Genomic DNA, 21,861 nt, shown 5'->3' on the forward strand with positions numbered 1-21,861 from the left:
TCGTGCACCCCTTCCTCAAGTTCCTAAAGGGCCGAACATCTATGGCTTCTATCTAGGGTTGTCACCTGGCCGGTATTTTTATATTAATGCAACAGCCGGTATTTATCAAACCAATCCTCCAACTCCTGGAATGTTGCACTATAACCTATACTAGTGTATCCTAATCCGAGCGCCTCCAGCTGTTGCAAAACTACAACTCCCAGCATGCCCGGACAGCCGTTGGCTGAGAGTTGTAGTTTTGCAACAGCTGGAGGCACCCCTGGTTGAGAAACACCGGCCTATACTATATACTACTATATAGTCCAACATGCTGGGAGTTGTTTTGCAACAGCTGGAGGCACCCCTGTTGGGACACACTGATCTATACTATATACTACTATAAAGTCCAACATGCTGGGAGTTGTAGTTTTGCAACAGCTGGAGGCACCCCTGGTAGGGAAACATTGATCTATACTATATACTACTATAAAGTCCAACATGCTGAGAGTTGTAGTTTTGCAACAGCTGGAGGCACCCCTGGTTGGGAAACACTGATATATACTATTATAAAGTCCAACATGCTGGGAGTTGTAGTTTTGCAACATCTGGAGGCGCTCCTGGTTGAGAAACACTGATCTATACTATATACTACTATAAAGACCAACATGCTGGGAGTTGTAGTTTTGCAACAGCTGGAGGCACCCCTGGTTGAGAAACACTGATCTATACTATATACTACTATAAAGACCAACATGCTGGGAGTTGTAGTTTTGCAACAGCTGGAGGCACCCCTGGTTGAGAAACACTGATCTATACTATATACTACTATATAATCCAACATGCTGGGAGTTGTAGTTTTCATTTGGGGCAGCTGATGAGCCTCAGGCTGTATCAGGGCATGCTGGGAGTTGTAGTTAGTAACTAACTGCAACTCTTGAATTTAATTTTTTTTAAAAAGCAATCAAAAAGTCACAGGGAAACAAAAACTACAGATCGGGATGCAAAAAATGACCTTCATATATAGGAGAAATAAAACAGGTATAGGGGTCAGAATAGGACAAAATTTTCCCCGTATTTGTGTATCATGTGATGTCACGCATATAGAATCAATTATGCAAATGAGCATGGCCGGTATGGTTTTTTTTTTTTTTGGCAAGAAAGGTGGCAACCCTACTTCCATCCCCTTTACGGACTCTCTACACAGTTTTCTCACCTCTGTTTCAGTCTCTGCAGGTCATCTGCCAGGTTGTCCCTCTCCACTTCCACCCGTGACTTCTGGTTGGTAATGATGTCCACCTGGCGCCTCAGCTCCCTCATCTCCTCCTCGTACAGCTCGCTGATCCTTGTTGGCTCCTTGCCCTTGATCCGGTTGACTTCAGCCACCAAGATGGCATTCTGCTGCTCCAGGTAACGCACCTTCTCGATGTAGTTGGCGAACCTATCGTTCAGGTCCTGCAGCTCCACCTTCTCGTTGGTTCGGGTTGTGAGGAATTCCTGGTTCATGGCGTCTGCGAGGCTGAAGTCCAGGACATCGTAGCTGGCTCTTACCGGGGCGAGCCTTGTGGACTTGAAGCTGGAGAGGCTTGGGACCGCCGAGGAACGAGACACCTGGTAGACTCTGGAGGAGAGGGAGCTGGCGGATCCTCCTTTAGATCCGAAGGAGGTTCTGGAGAACGATGGAGATGCACCTCCGAAGGTGCGGCGGTAGGAAGATGCCCGCTGGCTGGAGGAGTATGACTGGCTCATGGTGGCGATGGCTTTGCTATGGGCTTTGCTGCGGTGAGCCTGGAGGTAGGGCTCTGGATGGAAGTGGAGTGAATTGTCAGGACAGAAAGTACAGGTCCTTGTCTATTTGTAGTCCCTGACCAGTCGCATCTAGAACGTCCCCTCCAGTGCTCCCACCTCTTCCCATAACTACCACCCACCCCCCTATTCCATCCCACACAGTACGTAAGGATCATGTCCAATTGTCTTAGGAACAGCTGAGAAGGGGGGGACTCGAAAATCCGAAATAAGAAAGAAAGATCATTCGCCATCTAAGTTACTTTGTTTTTTCTTAACTTTCTCTCTTGACTTTATTAACCCCCAGGGCAGTGCTTCCCAACCAGGGTGCCTCCAGCTGTTGCACAACTACAACTCCCAGCATGTTGGACTGTATATATATATATAGTATAGGTCAGTGTTTCCCAAACCAGAGCGCCTCCAGCTATTGCAAAACTACAACTCCCAGCATGCCCGGACAGCCAGAGGCTGTCCGGGCATGCTGCGAGTTGTAGTTTTGCAACAGCTGGAGGCGATCTGGTTGGGAAACGCTGACCTATACTATACACTAGTATATACTCCAACATGCTGGGAGTTGTAGTTTTGCAACAGCTGGAGGCACCCCTGGTTGAGAAACACTGACTTATACTATATACTACTATATAGCCCAACATGCTGGGAGTTGTAGCTTTGCAACAGCTGGAGGCACCCCTGGTTGGGAAACACTGACCTATACTATATACTACTATATAGTCCGACATGCTGGGAGTTGTAGTTTTACAGCAGCTGGAGGCACCCCTGGTTGGGAAACACTGACCTATACTATATACTACTATATAGTCCAACATGCGGGGAGTTGTAGTTTTGCAACAGCTGGAGGCTCGACTGGTTGGAAAACACTGATCTATACTATATACTACTATATAGTCCAACATGCTGGGAGTTGTAGTTTTACAACAGCTGGAGGCACACTAGTTGGGAAACACAGTTCTAGGCATTACACTATTGTTTTATTGTAGTAATTATTGTAGTGTTGTAACAGCTGGAAGCATGCGCTCGAAACGCGTCTGTCATTTTACCGTGTGTTGTATATCCTAATAAAGCTGCTAATCATCGTAGTCCTGGACCTAACGTTCATTCTTCAAACAGCTGGAGGCACCCTGGTTGGGAAACACTGCCCCAGGGACTGACTCTCTGACTCCTGCTACTGTAACAATGACAATCGCAGTGTTACCATGTGTTGCGTTTGTCTTGTTTGAAAAAGAGCAAATGGTCCTGAGGTGCCGACTTAGATGTAGCAGAGCTAAAATAGTGTCTCTCAATGTGTTATTTGTGGCTACTGACAAATCTACCAGTGATATATCTGATTCATCTAGGGCAGTGTTCCTGAACATGATGAGACTTAAGGGGGTACTCCCCTGGAAAACTTTTTTTTATTTTTATTTTTTATCAATTGGTGACAGAAAGTTAAACAGATTTGTAAATGACTTCTATTAAGAAATCTTAAAGAGTAGCTCCCACCATCCTATATATTTTTTCCTGTCCCTGCCTATTGCCCATCTATCTCTAACCCCCTCCCTGCTTTAAAAAATTTTTTTTTTACTATATTAAAAATAACTTTTTGTCTGCCTGGTAGTGTGCTCACTACCAGGCAGACTTCCCCAGCAGGCACCACGTCACTGATGCCTGCTGGGGGGCCGACTTCTGCCCTTAGTTCATCTACACAGGGTGCCTCCAGCTGTTTCACCACTACAACTCCCAGCTTGCCCTCACATCTATTGGCTGTCAGGGCATGCTGGGAGTTGTAGTAGTGAAACAGCTGGAGGCACCCTGTGTAGATGAACTATAAGTTAGTGCCATGTGGCGCTACCCCGTTCCCTTCGTCACCTCCCCCCCCCCGTTCTGAACCCCAAAACCCCGCTCTCCTCTAACCCCCGTTATAACCACCAATTCTCCTAAACATACTCATAAATGAATAAATAATCCTAAATAAACATACTTACTGATACTGCAGTGGAGTCCGGCAGCGGGCGCGCAGGGACAGCGGCGGCGGCGATGACATGTGCGGGAGGAGTGGCCTCCCAGCCACTAGCCGGGGAGCCAATGCGCTTGCTCCCGCCTGTCTGATTGACAGGCAGGTAGCGAGCGCAGTGTAAATGAATTAGGACCGATTGCCCGGCCGCAATCGGTCCGAATTCAGGCGTGACGTACGCTGTGCTGTAGACGGCCACTAGGAGGGAGACCCCTAGTGGCCGGTTTTCAAACGTAAAAATCACCCTGAGAAAGAAAAAATATATTACAGATATGTTGTAGTACATAAATACTACAACATATGAAAAAATAAAGTTGGTGACAGTGCCCATTTAATCCTTCCAGTACTTATCAGCTGCTGTATACTACAGAGGAAATGCTTTTGTTTTTGGATTTCTCTTCTGTCATGACCACAGTGCTCTCTGCTGACCTCTGCTGTCCACTTTAGGAACTGTCCAGAGCAGCATATGTTTTCTATGGGGATTTTCTCCTGCTCTGGACAGTTCCTAAAATGGACAGCAGAGGTCAGCAGACAGCACTGTAGTCGTGACAGAACAGAAAGCTAAAAAGAAAAGCATTTCCTCTGTAGTATACAGCCCCTAAAAAGTACTGGAAGGATTAAATGTGGCATCTAGCTTTTTAGGACAGGGCAGGTGGGCATACCTGGGTCACTTGTCATTGTAACATTGTAACACAGTAGCGACTTCTTCATGACCCACTAGCTGTCTCAGAACTACAATTTGGCTGTCAGGATAGGATGGGTAAGGTAAGGGAACACTGGTTTAAACCAAAGGGCATCAGCTTGTGGCTACAACTCACAAATCATCGTCCATAGATAAAAAAAATAAAATAGAGTACTTCCTAGAACAGTGTTTCCCAACCAGTGTGCCTCCAGCTGTTGCAAAACTACAACTACCAGCATGTTGGACTGTATATTAGTATATAGTATAGGTCAGTGTTTCCCAACAGAGCTCCTCCAGCTGTTGCAAAATTACAACTCCCAGCATGCCCGTTGGCTGTCCTGGCATGCTGGGAGTTGTAGTTTTGCAACAGCTGGAGTCACATTGGTTGGAAAACACTGGTCTAGAACAAAATCACTAAAACACTAAAACATAACTTTTTTTTTTTTTTATGAACTGTGCCAGAAAGTTAAACAGATTTGTAAATTACTTCTATTAAAAAATTCTTTACCCTTCCAGTACATATTAGCAGCTGTATGCTACAGAGGAAATCCTTTTATTTTTGAATTTCTTTTTTATCTTGTCCACAGTGCTCTCTGCTGACACCTCTGTCCGTGTCAGGAACTGTCCAGAGCAGCATAGGTTTGCTATGGGGATTTTCTCCTGCTCTGGACAGTTCCTGATACGGGCATCAGGTGTCAGCAGAGAGCACTGTGGACAAGATAAAAAAGAAATTAAAAAATAAAAGGATTTCCTCTGTAGCATACAGCTGCTAATATGTACTGGAAGGGTAAAGATTTTTTTAATAGAAGTAATTTACAAATCTGTTTTAATTCCTGGCACCAGTTGATTTAAAAAAAAAAAAAAAAAAAAAAAAGTTTTCCACTGGAGTACCCCTTTAATCACTAAAACCGGATCCTAAGGAGGTCCAAGAAAAAATCCTCCTTAGGATCCAGTTTTAGCGATTAGTATTAAATGTTATGTTTTAGTGTTTCAGTGACTTTGTGGCTAGAACTCCTAGCATGATGTCAGTCTGGTGTTGTCTCAGCAGCTTCAAGGCTCCTCCCTCTCTTTTGACAGGAAGTTGTGTAGTCCTCTCGTCGGCCTTATGGTGTTGTCTAGCAGCTTCCCGATTCCCTGTTTTCTGTATAAGGCCCTGCCGACAACAAACCCAGAAACGGCAGGCAATAAAGGAATGTCCGGAGCTGGAATTGTGACATAACTGGAACTTTTACTTAAACTTCTTATGGAACAGTCTTTACAATTATGCAGTTTCTCTAAAGGCAACCGGGATGCAGGATACCTCACAGGCTTGCTGGGACTTGTAGTATTGAGATTTATGCAGGCCACTGTGCTGCTAATTGTATGCTTGAGTTGAGTAGTAGTCACTAGGAATTGTAGATAGAGCTTGGTAACTCAGGTTTTGAAGTGGCTGCAGGTTCCTTAGGCTTCGGCCTAGGTGAGATGAATTGAGTATATGCTGATTGTGCTTCTTTAGTGTCCAGCAGGAAGAGAGAGAATTTAGGGGGAGATTTATCAAAACCTGTGCAAAGGAAAAGTTGCCCAGTTGCCCATAGCAACCAATCAGCTCACTTCTTTCATTTTGCAGAGGCCTTGTTAAAAATGAAAGAAGCGAGTTGATTGGTTGCCATGGGCAACTGGGCAACTTTTCCTCTGCACAGGTTTTGATAAATCTCCCCCTTAGAGACTACAGCCCCTTATATACTAAAGAGGCTGGACTACAGCCCATTGGTTGCCAAGCCTGTAGGTCCTGAACCCAGAGAACTCTGGGTACATCACATGACAGTATCACATGACCCAGGAAGGTCCTGTACATTTGTACAACTTTATATAGAATAGACAATATGTACAACACATTTACAATGCATTTATATAAGGTGTAGCTGATAAGAATGGGGGGGGGGGGGGGAAAGCCCTGCAGGAGAGCCCTATGGACTGTAGGGACTCTTCCTGAGGGAACTTAGGACATGAACAGGACAAGGTCCTGTGCCGGGACACCACATTGCAAAACTACAACTCCCAGCATGCCCGGACAGCCTTTGGCTGTCCGGGCATGCTGGGAGTTGTAGTTTTGCAACACCTGGAGGCACCCTGGTTGGGAAACACTGGCCTAAGGCTTGGTGACCACAGTTTTTTCAGTTTCTCAGCCAAAGCCAGAGGTGTATTCAAAAGGAATGGGGGAGTATAAAGGAAGGAATTATACTTCTCCTTCGCACTGGATCCACTTCTGCAGGGGCAGTTTTCCCTAAAAATGCCAGAAAAAAAACCTATGTGAAAACCTCGCCTTATACATATCTATGATATTCAGGACTGTAATACGGGCACAAAAACATCTTCATTTAACGCTCTTGAGAAACCGGCCTAAGTGATTGTTCTCACAACGCAGTCTGATCCTATCCACCCCTGTCAAAACATACCTCAAAAAGTCAACCGTAAAGAAGGACGGGGACAGGTGCTGCTAAAATATACGGCTTCTCCTGCGGCAGCTGGTACAGATGGCTGCTCCATTCTTCAGACCATTCTATATTTAACCTGTTGTTTGGTGCACAGAGGGTTGTGGGTGATCCCGCTCTCTTACTTTGTATGATCGTGACCTTTGTATGATCCCAACCTTTTTATTTTTAAGCTTGGGGCACACCTCAAAAATCTTTTTTTTACTGTGGTGCACATCTACCACCTTCCCCTTTTTTTTGTAGTTTTCCCCTTGTAGGTAACTTGTTCTGTGTAGGAAGGACCCACCTCAGGTAGTTTTCCCCTGAAAGGTAGGATAGGCCTATAAGTGGTTTGCCCCCTTATAGGTAGGACCGGCCTGTAGGTAGTTCGCCCCCTGCAGGTAGTTTGCCGCCATGTGAGTAGAACGCTACTGTAAAAAAGACCTCCCTGCAGGTAGTTTCCCCCCCCCCCCCCGTAGGTAGGACCCCCTGGTAGGTAGTTTGCCCCCTTCTCTTTGTAGGTTGGACCACTGTGGGTAGCACCCCCTGTATGTAGCTTGCCCCCCATTATTTGTTTATTTTTTTTTAGAGCCGGGGAACGTGCTCTCGAATGACCCAAAGTGCAAGAAAAAGTGCAAAACGTGTTACACTAAAAGAAGAGCACAGAGGATGCGATCTATCGCACCCCAAAACCTTACCCTTCGCCTCCAGACCAAAAGGTTCCAGATTCGATGTCCCTTTTCGACGAAGCTACTAGGGGACCACAAATGCTCCCGGCATCCCCCTTGGCGTTAGCCAAGGTATCTGCCCGCAGAGCCGATAACGGTTGGTACCCTGTCCATGCAGGAGTATCCGGGGTGTTTGTAGGGAGGTGCGGAACCTAATGGCCACACCTCCCCTAGACCACTAAGAGGGACACCCAGAAGGGCTACCGCATCCTAACAATCCTGTGGACACACAACACGCAAAAAGTGACACAGTGACAAAAATAAATAAATAAGTGAATGTGCGCAGATATACTGCCCGGACATCCGGCCGGATCTATAAAAATTTCTCTGATCCTAGCCAGAAGGCCGGGAATCAAGAGGTGAGTGCCACAAGGTGAAGAGATCATGGTGCCCGTGCTTCCACTCAGTGAGCCAACACTCCTAGTGATTTTTGGCACCTTGGGGTCACCACTCCCCAAGGCACAAAAGTAACTCGGCTCTAGACCCTCTCAGCCTCATGGCGAGACCCGGAGGGAACAGGTCACATCGGGGCAGCCGTCGAGCTGATTCCTCAGAACCAGTCCCAGAACGCCCCGGTACACCTGCCCCCTCCATGCAGCACCCATCCCCACCAGCACCACACCGGCGTCACCTGCCACCGGCATAAAACTGATAAGAACAGATACTACACTTGATCTTAGCCCAGAGGCCGAGAAGCTTGCCCCCCCCCCCCCCCCCCATTATACTATTACTTATATAGTTCATCCTGTTCTGTGTAAAACTCTGCCCATCTACCCTGTTTTCCCGTGTTCTGGCTCTCCCGTCCATATTATGGCGTCCTATGGAGGAGCATGTGACCATACACATCACTGTACTTCCTCCATAGCGTTACATGTGCAGTGGAGAAGGCAGAGTGATGTGTACGGTCACATGCTCCACCGTAGGGCGCCATAATATGGACAGGGTAGAGGGGCAGAGTTTTACACAGAACAGGGCCCCCGACAGGATAAGTTATGTAAGTGCTGTCAGCTTGTGGCATACCTACAGATGTGTATTGTGCCGCAGCACACCAGTTAAAAAACACTGATAAAGAGCAAAAAGTCACACCTGCCCCTAATTGGTATAGATAAAAACTACAGATCATGGCGCAAAAAGTTAGGGTGATAGATCAGCGCATTTAAAGCAGAGTTACTAGCTTAAAGGGGTACTCAGAAATTCAGAACATTTTGTTGTATGCGGGCAGCGGGGGTCGTGACATCACGCCCCCTCAATGCAAGTCCATGGAAGGGGGCTTGATGAGGGCCAGCACCCAGTGTTTGGAACAAAATGATCCGAAGGCTGGGGCAGGGGAGTACCCCTTTAAAAACAAAAGCCTATAAAAAAAGCAAATTGTGGTTGTTTTTTTTTTTTTCGGGGGGGGGGGGGGGGGGGAGGGGGGGCTTTATCCTCCGTTTCTAGGTGTCATGTGCACTTTCCCCATATTTATCAAAGAGGTGCAACGTCTTTATGAAGTAACTTACATTTAGGCAAGTTTCTAAGGTGGGAATTTATCATTCGTTTAAAGGGGTACTCCGGCCCTGAGACATCTTATCCCCTATCCAAAGGATAGGGGATAAGATGTCTCACCATGGGGGTCCCACCGCTGGGGACCCCCGCAATCTTGTGCTCACCACCCACCTGTTTGAGCTGCACGCCGCGGTGCCAGCTCACAAACAGCCGGGTGGCGACCACGGGGGCGGAGTATGGTGACGTCACGCCCCCTCCCATAGATTTGCATAGCGGGGGCAGGGGGTGACGTCACACGGGGGTGGAGTCATGACGTCACCATACTCAGGCCCCGTGGTCGCTACCCGGCAGTTTGTGAGCTGGCACCGCGGCGTGCAGCTCAAAGTGGTGGGTGCCGACTGCAAGATTGCGGTGGTCCCCAGCGGTGGGACCCCCGCGGTGAGACATCTTATCCCCTATCCTTTGGATAGGGGATAAGATGTCTCAGGGCCGGAGTACCCCTTTTAACCCTGTTTTTTTTTGTAGTAAATTGTTGCAATATTTTTCATACAATGGGTGAAGAAATCACACATTTTTTTCACAAATCATTTCAGGGAAACAACTTGAATGTAGTGCGGCACGGTTCACTTTCTGCACTGGTTGGTTATTTATCAACTTTTTAAAGTGTCGCAAAATTTTGGTGCAAACACTCTAAAAACTTTTCTACATCTCAGCTACTTGGCTATTTATGTAGACAATGAACCTAAATGATAAATTCCCACCCATATCCATTACTTTTCTGGATCAGCGCAGCCATTAGATATAGGCAAGTCCGCTATGGGCACGTTGTTCGCTCCCCTAAACCCCATTAGTTCTTGAGTTGAGGAAGAATATTATGATCTTTATACAATCCCTTGTGGTGTCCCGGTACCATATTGCATTCCGTACCTTGTGTAGTGGTCCCCAAAGTCAGAGTTCCCACGTCAGGTAGGGTCCCCCAGGTGGGACAGCCCCTAGTCGCCTCCTTCTATTCTAATAATATAATGTTCACATGTATATACTTAATAATGTGTATATTTAATATAATGTATAGTGTACTTACATTGTAAGCGTTTCAGGACCTTCGGTCATGTGACTATGTTAATTCCTCTATGGTATGTTGGAGGACCTTTGGAGGTCCCTAGGTCACATGTTACCCATAACTTTGTGTAAAGGTGATTGACAGAAGTATTGGACAAATCAGCTTTAGCCCATATAAGGGAGCTGTAGCCAATTATCGCTCTCTTGGGTTGCTGCTCTCGTGGATGCCGGACTAGCAGGACGGATCTGCGCAACATTCAAAGGCACGCTAGGCCAGAAGCCTGCCGACCTCAGCACTAAACTAAAACGTGAGTCCTAAACTAAATCCCCGCTAAAGTTAGTGTGACTACTGGAGCGAAACTAAATCCCCTAAATCCAGTGGAACAGCGCAAATCAGTCTACGGACTCTAAACCGCTTAAGGTCCCGACCTTTGTCAATCAATAAGAGACTTTGCATGTAAGAGACTGTTCCGGTTGTAAAGTTTGCATAACATCTCCAGTAAAGTTCCGACAAGTTTCTGCAAAACTCTCCGGTTGTGGACATTCAATTATTCAATACCTCCCTATCGCTCTTATGAAGGGTGGCGGTAGGAAAAGCATTACAGAGGAGCCCTCACCCTGGCGTCACGGATAGTAAGGGTTAACAAGCACCCTTTAGTAACCGCACAGCTACACTCCCCATACCCTACTCCCCCCAGGCTACAACACCCTCAGTGTCTATGGGTGGGAGATAAAGTTTGATATAGGGCTTGTGCGTCTAAACTCATGTGAAATAATAAATACCATATTGGGAAACCAGGTTTGCTTGTGATTTCCTATTAAAGAGGACGCTTTCATTCTACAGATAAAACTTTGTACCCCCCATACAGTGACTGGTGGGTAATGATGAGTTTGGGGCTAGAGATGAGCGAACTTACAGTAAATTCGATTCGTCACGAACTTCTCTGCTCGGCAGTTGATAACTTTTCCTGCATAAATTAGTTCAGCTTTCAGGTGCTCCGGTGGTCTGGAAAAGGTGGATACATTCCTAGGAGACTCTTTCCTAGGACTGTATCCACCTTTTCCAGCCCACTAGAGCACCGGAAAGCTGAACTAATTTACGCAGGAAAAGTCATCAACTGCCGAGCCGAGAAGTTCGTGACGAATCGAATTTACTGTAAGTTCGCTCATCTCTATTTGGGGCCCTTACTGACCTGGGCCCCGACACAAGTACCACCTGGACGACAATGAATACAGCCCAAATTCTTGTTAGTTTTGTAGACCCCAGACGTCATATACAGAGTGATTCGAAAATGAAAACAAAGCCAGGCTGGAACTACAGGGGCCACAATCATATGCCGCATCTTTAGGGTTGTTACCTTTCTTGCTGAAAAATACCGGCCATGCTAATTTGCATAATTAATTATATATGCGTGACATCACAGGAACCACATATGCGGGAGAAATTTTGTCCTATTCTGACCCCTATAACTTTTTTATTTTTCCTTATATGGGCCAGTATGAGGGTCATTTTTCTTTTGCCCCCCGATCTGTAATTGTTAACAGGACCATTTTTATTTTGATGTGACTTTTTAATAGCTTTTTTTTAAATTTATTTTTATTAAATTCGGGAGTTGCAGTTAGTTACTAACTACAACTCCCAGCATGCCCTGATACAGCCTGTGGGTCAGCAGCTGTCCCAAATGAAAACTACAACTCCCAGCATGTCGGACTATATAGTAGTATAATGTTTCCCAACCAGGGGTGCCTCCAGCTGTTGCAAAACTACAACTCCCAGCATGCCCGGACAGCCAACGGCTGTCCGGGCATGCTGGGAGTTGTAGTTTTGCAACAGCTGGAGGCACTTTGTTTGGGAAACAATGGTATAGGTTATGGAGCCACATTTTGTGAATTGGAGCATTGGTTGGATAAATACCGGTCATTGCATTGCTGGTATTTTTAATATAAAAAATACCGACAGGGTGTCCAAAACATCGGCCAGGTGGCAACCGTACGTTTCTTATTGAAAAATCTGGGTTGTAAGTAGGGATCGACCGATTATCGGTTTGGCCGATATTATCGTCCGATATTCACGATTTTGGACGTTATCGGTATCGGCAATTACCTTGCCGATAATCCGATAATGCCCATCCCCCGCACCGCGCCGCACCCCCACCGCCGCACCGCACGCACCCCCCGCCACTGCACCGCGCCGCACCCCCCACCGCACCGCCCCGGTCAAAGACTGCCGCCGCCGCTGTCCTATTGCCTCCCCCATTCCCGGTTTTATAATTACCTGTTCCTGGGGCCGGGGGCCGCGCTATTTCTGGCTCCTGCGGCGTCCTGTGTTACGCTGTGCACTGCGCAGCGCAATGACGAGTGGCGTCCTCAAAGCGACGTCACCGTCGGTGCGCACAGTGACAGCTCAGGAGGACGGCGCCGGAGCCAGATGTAGCGCGGACCCTGGGAACATGTAATTATAAAACCGGGAATGGGGGAGGCAATGAGGCAGCGGCGGTGTCTGGCCGGGGCGGTGTGGTGGGGGGATGCAGCATGGTGCGGTAGCGGTGATAGGACTCAGGACCCCACAGGCAGGGGGAGTGAAGCGGGCGGTGCCGGCGGTCTCTGGCACCGCAAAAGCCGCTGCAGTTCATTGATTTAAAGCGCCCGCTTAAAATCAATGATCTGCAGCGGTGTCGCCTGGGGAGGGGGGGGGGGGGGGATAAATAGCCGTTAACTTATGCCGGAATATTGGTATAAGTTATTGGCTATCGACCCTAACCTCCACAGAGGTATCGGCCCTAAAAAAACGATATCGGTCGATCCCTAGTTGTAAGCTTAACAGATTATGGACCTATTGAAAACCCACCATATTTTGTCGGGTTGTGCACCAGATTCTGTCTGTGCCAGATTTTGCGCCAGAATTGAAAAGACCCCGACTAACTCTCCATTTTGCTAAGAAAACCCGAAAAAGGGGCACGGCTGTCAGGAAAAGGGGGCGTGGTCTCAGAAAAGGGGCGTGTTCCCGACATTTTCACAAAAACCCAACATATTTGCTAAGGTTTCCACATAAAATGTGGTGGATTTGAGCTGAGGAAAACCCCACAGATCAGAACAGGTGTAAAAAAAAAAAAAAAAAAGCAAAATGTAGGGAAACCTTAGTAAATACCGTGGAAAATAAATTGTAGGGAATTAAAACCCACAAAGAAACCTACACAACACTCTTAGTAAATAATGGCCAATATCTTCTTCAGGAGGTGAAACCAGACAACAAACTGGAACACAGTGGCCCAGATTTATCAAACTGTGTGAGAGAAAAAGTGGAGGGATTTTCCCACAGCAACCAATCACAGCTCTGCTAACGATTTGAGGTAAAGTGAAAGCTGAGCTGTGATTGGTTGCTGTGGGGAAATCACTCCACTTTTTCTCTCACACAGTTTGATAAATCTGGGTCAGTTACTTTTGCATTGACTTTCAGGGCCGAGTGGAAAAGGATGAATTCTCGGACAGGCCGGTGTTCGGTGATGAGGAGGCCTTTCATCTCAGTGAGAAGGTCAATCATGTTAGATTTTGGGGCTCAGAAAAACCATTCACCCTTAACCTGGAACATTGGATCGGCCGTACCAGAAGCAACGATGTTGCGCTGCCTCCGCGATGATCAGATCTGACACCATGTGACTTCTTTCTGTCAGGCTACATCAAGGACTCAGCAAGGGAGATTTATCAAATCCTGTCCAGAGGAAAAGTTGCTGAGTTGCCCATAGCAACCAATCAGATTGCGGCTTTCATTTCTGAAAATAAATCTGATTGGTTGCTGTGGGCAACTCAGTAACTTTACCTCTGGACAGGTTTTAATGAATAAAACACATCACTGAGACAGCGGAGTCCATATCTGAGAGGAAGCTGGACCACATCTGGACAGAACTGGGCTACTACCTAGACATGTGATGTGTCACCAATCACTTAAAGGGGCGCTATCAGAATGAAAAACATTTTATATGTTGTACATCTTGGCAAAACAATAACCTTTCTAACATACTTCATAAGAAAATGATTATCTAAATCATGGCTTTAAAAAAAAAAAAGACCACTAGGGGTCCCCATCCCATCCAGAACATAATCCTGTCCGGCTGCAGCATCATCTTTGTCCCAGCTGAAGCAGAAGCAGGGACAAAGTCCAGGAAGTGAGGGCGGAGCTAGCCCTCCTCTGTGCCCACTCCTGTCCTATCAGACTGCAGCATGAAAACAGAGAGGAGGGGATTACAGAGCAGCCTGCAGTGATTGGATGAAGAGACACAGCACAGCACAGCAGACTCAGGGAGGAAGTGAATGCATGGTGAGTGAGGGTGGGGTCGGTGCTTGCCTTGGACACACCCCTTCCTGAGCAGTCGATGTCAGAATGAGTGAGCAGCAGAACAGAGGGATTTGTGAGCCAAATACAGAAGCTAGACACAAAAAAAAAACAAGTAAAGCATCTGCACGACCTAGTGAGTAACATATAGAAGCATTCGCATGTTTCTGTGATATGACATGGTGCGTCTTGTCGATAAATTTGTGTTACATTCTCTTGGTTATGAATACCGAGGCTATCATTTTGCCCCATCCTCCTTGAATCCCCCGGTATCATTATACCCTGTAGTTATATCCAGCAGTGCTGAATCACTCCGGTGTATATAGTAAGCCCATATTCTGTATATGACGCCTCTGGCGTCCAGTGTCCGGATGACTCAATGCACGTTTCAATGTGGCCTTCCTAGATGTCACCTGACCGCTCTCCACCCATGGATTCCTAGACCGGAAAAGAATACTGCTATCTACTTTCAGAGGTTGTATTTATTTATAGGCAGCTACCAGAATAGGACCCTATCAGATCCTCTGCCAGGCAACAGTATATGCGCTGTGTGTGGGAGTAAAGGGTAAGGGCTCTGTTCACACTGCGTGTCTCCCCTCTATTAGAGACACGTGTTTTGGAAAGATTTTCCAATGTGATTTCCTGATAAATAGCTGTGATGTCTAAACGTATACAGCGGCACATGTCACCAATAGGCCGTTATCCATACAAACTACGGTAGTTTAAAAAAAAAACCTATCCCTCTATATAAAATAGCATAGTCTACTATTTTATACAGCAAAATTAAAGGAATGGGAAGCACCAGCCTAGAATACACCGAAAGGGCCCCCATACTATCAAAATTAAAGGGGTACTTTAGCTCCAAGACATCTTATCCCCTATCCAAAGGATAACATGTCTGATCAAGGGGTCCCCCACAATCTAGCATGCCGCACCCACCTGTAAGCATTGCAGGAAGCGCTGGAGGCTCTCAGTGTTATGCCTCCCGACCACGGGGATGGAGTATTGTGACATCACTACTCCGTCCCCGTGTGACATAATGCCACGCCCCCTCAATGCAAGTCTATGGGAGGGGGCATGGCGCTGCCATAGACTTGCATTGAGGGGGCGTGGCTTGACATCAAGAGAGGCATGGCCGTAATGTCACGATCCCCGCCGCCCCCACCTAGTGTTTGGAACAGAATGTCCTGACCACCGGGGCAGCGGAGTACCCCTATAATCTCTCATTTAGGCTAGGCTCACACGACCGTCACGCCCCCTCCCATAGACTTGCATTGAGGGGGATGGGTGTGACGTCACACAGGGGCGGAGTCCAGACGTCACGATACTCCCTCCCCGTGGTCGGGAGGCATAACACTGAGAGCCTCCAGCGCTTCCTGCAGTGCTTACAGGTGGGTGCTGCATGCAAGATTGTGGGGGTCCCCAGCGGCGGGACCCCGCGATCACACATCTTATCCCCTATCCTTTGGATAGGGGATAAGATGTCTTGGGGCCGGAGTACCCCTTTAATTATTAAATGTAAAACAAACAACTTTTTGAAGACTTTAAAGGGGTACTACCATGCTGACAAATTATCCCCCTATCTAAAGGATAGGGGATAAGTTGCCTGATCGCGCGGGGGACCCCCGCGATCTCGCACGCAGCACCCCGCTCTCATAAGGCCCCGGAGCGAACATCCACTCTGGGTCTGATGACGGGGCCGGTGATCGTGACGTCACAGCTCCGCCCCTGTGTGACGTCACGATACTCCGGCCCCATGATCGGCAGTCATCAGACTTGGAGCGATGTTCGCTCCGGGGCCTGATGAGAGCGGGGTGCTGCGTGCGAGATCGCGGGAGTCCCCAGCGGCGGGACCCCGCGCGATCAGGCAACTTATCCCCTATCCTTTATATAGGGGATAAGTTGTTAGCACGGTAGTACCCCTTTAAGGTCTCTGCGTCACTGGTCACCTCCTTGGGCCCTGGCTGAACTGTATAGACTTTATCAACTGTCTACCCTCAGTAAAGCTACCGTTGTCCATAACTTGGCGTCGGAGTCATTATTGCCCCCCGTGCCTAGCCCAGGATCCAGCAGTATACCTTCGGGTGGTTATAGGCTAAACCACACCCTGGCATCACGAATACAAGGGGTTAATGCCATCTGCCCCTAGGGTAACAACATCTGCCCTGCACCACACACCCTGCCACCACAGATGGCAATGCATTTCCTAGTGGATTAGAAATGACATAAAAACAATGGGACTCTCCTGCAACGGAATTTCCATGCAGAACTTTTCTGCCAGATTCTGCTCAGAAATTCCGTCATGTGTACACAGGCTAAAATCAATGATAAATTACCCCCCAAAGAGTCCAAATCATGATGCCCCATACTTCTGGGCTCAATGTCCCTTCACATTAATCTCCACAAGGAACCCAACAATAGCTTCTTTTGTTTAACAAGAGATTAGTTAGAGGTTACACCAGTGTTTCCCAAGCAGGGTGCCTCCAGCTGTTGCAAAACTACAACTTCCAGCATGCCCGGACAGCCTTTGGCTGTCCGGGCATGCTGGAAGTTGTAGTTTTGCAACAGCAGGAGGCACCCTGGTTGGGAAACACTGGGTTACATAAGCACTGTGCCGTCCTGTTAGAGAGAGGAGTCCCCATTTTTTGATCTCTTCAATACATTTTTCTTGGCCTCCAGCAATGAGGAGGTTAAACCTCTATGATGGCGGTGTTGGAAGGACGATGGTCTCAGCTGTTACACTGAATTACTACATGTTTATCTTCCAGTCCAGTTTTTTTTGGCAGGATTCAGCTGGGGCCAAGAGAGGAAATGGGGGGAGAAGAAACCACAAATGTCTCCAACATGGCTGCAATCACAGCTGGTGCTGCCCTCCGTTTTTTTTGTTTGTACGTTTTCCCCCCCCCCCCAAAAAAACACCAAAACAGCCCCCATGGCGTTTTTTCATTGAAAAAACGCTGCGGCCAGATGTTAGCTGTAAATCAATGTGAATTTGCAAAATTCTATTTCCACTTTGCGTTTTGCAGTTTGGCATTTTTTATAATCCTTTTGGTGTTTTTTCACTCTTTTTTGGCGTTTTTTCACCTCCTTGACGGTCTTGCAAATTCGCAGCATGTTGAGCCTATGGCGTTTTTGTCCCTGGAATCATGGCGTTTTTCTCCCATAGAAGTCTATGGGAGTTGAAAAGAAACGCCAAGATAAACGACATGTGGGTTTTAACTTTGGCGTTTTTGCAAGCGGTTTTTATTCTTTTTTGGACTTTAGCGATCCAAAAAAGTGATGGAGATACCTTTTTTTAACTAAATTCTGTAGGGTACCATTAAAAAAAAAAAAAAAAGATACAGTAGTGATGGAAAAAATTTTATCTAACGAAATTTTTCTTTTATATAATAACATTTTTATTAATTTTTAAAACAGGGATCAATTTATGTGGGCAGGCAGCGACCTAAAAACGTAATAAAAATGTAGTGTGTGTGTGTTTTTTCACTTTTTTTTCTACATTTTTTAGGTAGTACTACTACTCGCAGCATGAAACACTCTGTTCCATGATGGGAGTAGTAGTACCTGTACTTCTGACACCCATTGCGATTCTCCTGTATAATGTATAGATGCGGCCGGCCGCTCTTCTATGGTCTCCTGCACTGACGTGTATATACACCTATTCATATTTCCTGCAGAGAGCTGTGATTGGCCAGATGGTTCCAGCCAATCACAACTCTCTATGGGAAATAGGAACATGTGTGTGTATATATATATATATATATATATATATATATATATGTCAGTGCAGGGGACCATAGAAGAGCAGCCGCCGCATCTATACATTATACAGGAGGATCGCAACGGGTGTCAGGAGTGACACTCCCTGCGATCTGTCTATTAATGCAGGTACTACAGCTCCCAGCATGGAGCAGAGTGTGCTCCATATTGGGAGTAGTAGTACCTGCAGTTAAGTACAGATCACAGAGGGTGTCACTCCTGACACCCACTGCGATCATCCTTCATCCCTGAGATGAGGAGCGGCTTACTCCTGCGCTCGCATCTCTGCTCTGTACTCCGGCCAGCCACTCGCCGTTCATATTTCCCTCTGAGAGCGGTGATTGGCTGCCACCATCTGGCCAATCACCACTCTGGGCAGAAAATATGAATGAGTGATGTGAATTCCTATCCACATCACTGGCCGACCAGAGTACAGAGCAGAGATGCGAGCACTGTATAGAGCCGCTCCACATCTCTGCTATATTATGGATGATCGCATTGGGTGTCAGGAGTGACACCCTCTGTGATCTGTACTTAACTGCGGGTACTACTACTCCCAATATGGAGCACACTCTGCTCCATGCTGGAAGCTGTAGTACCTGTTTATCTGTCTATTAGTACAGGAACTACTACTCCCATCATGGAACACTGTGTTCCATGCTGGAAGTAGTAGTACTACCTAGAAAATATAAAATATATTTTATTATTGTCGGCTACATTTTTATTGCCCTGCCCGCCCACATAAATTGATCTCTGTTTAAAAATGTATGAAAATTTCTTTATAAAAAACATGAATTTCGTTAAATATATATTTTTTTTCCATCACTACTGCATCTTTTTTTTTTTTTTTTTTGTGCCCAACAAGTCTTGAAAAAATTTCAAAAGAGGCCAAAAATGCAATTTCCACTCAAGGGCAAAAAATGGCAGAAAAAAACATCAAACACAGGAAAATGCTATGGCGTTATTTTGGGCCACGAAAAAAAACAAAAAAAAACAAGTAGAAACTTAGCCTAAGGATAAAAACAGGCACAACCTTTGGTGTTTTTACTAACCTGAGGAGAAAAAAATCACCACAAAAAACTGCGCCCTCATTTCTCTTCTACTAAGATTCTCTTTGTTGCCAATAGCAACCAATCACAGCTCAGCTTTCATTTCTCTGGTAAAATGAAAGCAGAGCTGTGATTGGTTGCTATGGGCAACATGGAGAATCTCACTAAAGACAGCGTCATGAATCTCCTACTCTGTGTATTGGTTTTGGTGTTTTTTTTATTTGGCGCTTTATCTCCTGCGTTTTCTTATTACAGGTCATGTGATTCTCTTATCGTGTGACTCTATTGAAGACCCAGAGCATAAACACCTAAAAATAAAAGGTAAGTAGGTCTGGCGGTTTATATTTCCTATTTACTATGATAGCCAAGGCCCCGCCATTGCTGCCATTCCTGGCAGTTAACCTGTTACATGCCATGGTCAAAACATGACCGCTGCATGTAATTCAACACTGTGCGTCTCCTTGTCCCATTGACACCTTGCAACACGATCGCCGGCTGCCAAGAAGTTTCCATGGTAGCAAGGGGTCTTATGAAGGCCCCCAGGTCTGACATTTATATGCCTGTATAGCAGTGTTTCCCAACCAAGGTGGCTCCAGCTGTTGCAAAACCACAACTCCCAGCATGCCCAGACAGCCAAAGAGTGACTGGGCATGCTGAGAGTTGTAGTTTTGCAACAGCTGGAGGCACACTGGTTGGCAGACACTGCTTTATAGATTGCATAAAGCTGACATAAAACACTGCAATTCAGAAAATTGCTATTTAAAGTCCCTTAGTGAGACTAGTTAAAAAAGTTAAAAAATTAAGTTTAATAAAATAATTTTTAAAAAAATACCCCAGTCCACCTCTCCCGCCCCCCCCCCCCCCCAAAAAAAAAAATAAACAGGAAAAGTTATTGACTTGACTATAAGCCTAGGGTGGGAAATACATCATCCCCCCCATGTCATCATCCAGACCCCCCCGTCATTATCACCGCCTGTCAATCCCTTCATCAGTAGTCTTCAACCTGCGGACCTCCAGATGTTGCAAAACTACAACTCCCAACATGAACGTCCCTGTGCATCGTCGTCAAGGCAACGTCACTAGTCCGGGGCCGGGCCCGGAAAAGAGGGCCCTCCGAGTGAAAATGGACAGCCCGGAACGACTAACCCTCCCCACCGGACGGTCCCTGCAGCATAGATGGCCCGGACCAGCTCACCCTTCCTTCCCACCGAGGGGAGGTGAGTAGAAAACTAAAGGGGGTGTCTGGATGATGACGAAGGCTGCAGTGGTCTTCAACCTGCAGACCTCCAGAGGTTTCAAAACTACAACTCCCAGCATGCCGGCTGTCCGGGCATGCTGGGAGTTGTAGTTTTGAAACCTCTGGACGTCCGCAGGTTGAAGACCACTGAGAAGGGATTGACAGGCAGAGAGTTCACTCGAGTATAAGCCGAGGGGGGCGTTTTCAGCAGGAAAAATCGTGCTTTAAAACTCGGCTTATACTCGAGTATATACGGTACCTAAAAGTTATACAAGTTTTTCTATATATTCCATATATTCTGCCGGCGCCCACTGTCTCCCCTGAAATTACCCATGTGAACATAGCCTAAAGCCGATCGTGAGGGAAGTGTGTCAAGTGTTACTAGGCAGAGCTGCCATTTAGTGACAACCCTTTTATATGCTGCACAGACAACCCAGTAAAAACCAATATATAGCAGCCTGGTGCCAGAGAGCGACTCATATCAGTGACTGTTCAGACATATTTACGGGGACTCTCTAATACTTGTATGTTCTTTCGGTAGCAGAGGACGGGACTCAGCAGTTGTCTGGATCTTTCACTATTTTCTTTCAGTCACTGAAGGGCAGAAAATAACCGGCAGCATTTATTGCTCTGTAACCCCAGCCCTGTCTGCCACATGTGAGTCCGGAGGGGGGGGTGGCCGGATATATCTATAGGATGGGCAAGGGTAAAGAGGTGACACCACAGTCACTCCGACCACAAAGCCACCGATGACAGGTAAAAGTCACCGGGAGATTTATTTGGTGTACCGGGAAAGCGGAGGAGTCACCTGTAGTAACCAATCTCACCGCTCCTTCACTTCTCCAAAGAGGCTGAAATCTGATCTCACTTACTCTAGTTTTGCTAAATCTCTACGAAATTATTTTTGGTGAGGACAAATTCCGGTAAATTCAGTACGAATTTATTGTGGGCATGATGATGTAAACGCCCACTGCTGAGAAAAAATTCCACAGCTTTCAATCCCACATCGTGTGGTGATCGAGCTGTAGAGTGTCTCTACGTCTATAGAGCACAACCACGAGTTGTCCTCAAGAGTAATATCCTCCAACTATAAGGGTACGTTCACACGTGCGGATTTTCACAGCGTATTTAGCTGCGGATCCGCTGGTGAAGGCTCCGCTCTATGCTATCTTTACATGTGCCTGATGGTAGCGGCAATACGCCGCTACGAGCAGACACACTGCAGCGATGTGCGCGGCTTACTCGCACATCGCTGCAGTGTGTCTGCTGGTAGCTGCGTATTGCCGCTAAAGACAGCATAGAGCGGGCCT

General features: G+C 46.7%; 2 protein-coding genes and 1 non-coding gene across 8 annotated transcripts in view; 1 reads left to right on the top strand and 2 right to left on the bottom strand.

Annotated features, from left to right (window-relative positions):
- The window catches only part of DES (desmin), a 92,437-nt gene that overhangs the window by 25,727 nt on the left and 44,849 nt on the right, over positions 1-21,861 (bottom strand). For 4 of the 6 annotated variants that reach the window (XM_056537031.1, XM_056537032.1, XM_056537033.1 and 1 more), the window contains one exon: positions 1,193-1,778. In XM_056537031.1, the coding sequence (XP_056393006.1) occupies positions 1,193-1,725 (533 nt within the window). In that variant the 5' untranslated portion in view covers positions 1,726-1,778. Of the gene's footprint in view, positions 1-1,192; positions 1,779-13,370; positions 13,389-13,779; positions 13,866-21,861 lie in introns of those variants that run through there. The other 2 variants (XM_056537035.1, XM_056537037.1) reach the window with 2 other exon arrangements.
- Positions 8,147-8,332, bottom strand: LOC130290082 (U2 spliceosomal RNA). The gene has a single exon (XR_008847504.1). It is a non-coding gene; the product is annotated as a U2 spliceosomal RNA (small nuclear RNA).
- DNPEP (aspartyl aminopeptidase) overlaps positions 19,574-21,861 on the top strand; it is a 77,403-nt gene continuing 75,115 nt past the window's right edge. Inside the window, exon 1 of the mRNA XM_056537030.1 lies at positions 19,574-19,635. The gene's annotated coding sequence lies outside the window, so the exon portion shown is untranslated. The remainder of the gene's footprint in view (positions 19,636-21,861) is intronic.

This window comes from Hyla sarda, chromosome 8 (assembly GCF_029499605.1).
Source record: "Hyla sarda isolate aHylSar1 chromosome 8, aHylSar1.hap1, whole genome shotgun sequence".
Taxonomy (NCBI): Eukaryota; Metazoa; Chordata; class Amphibia; order Anura; family Hylidae; genus Hyla; species Hyla sarda.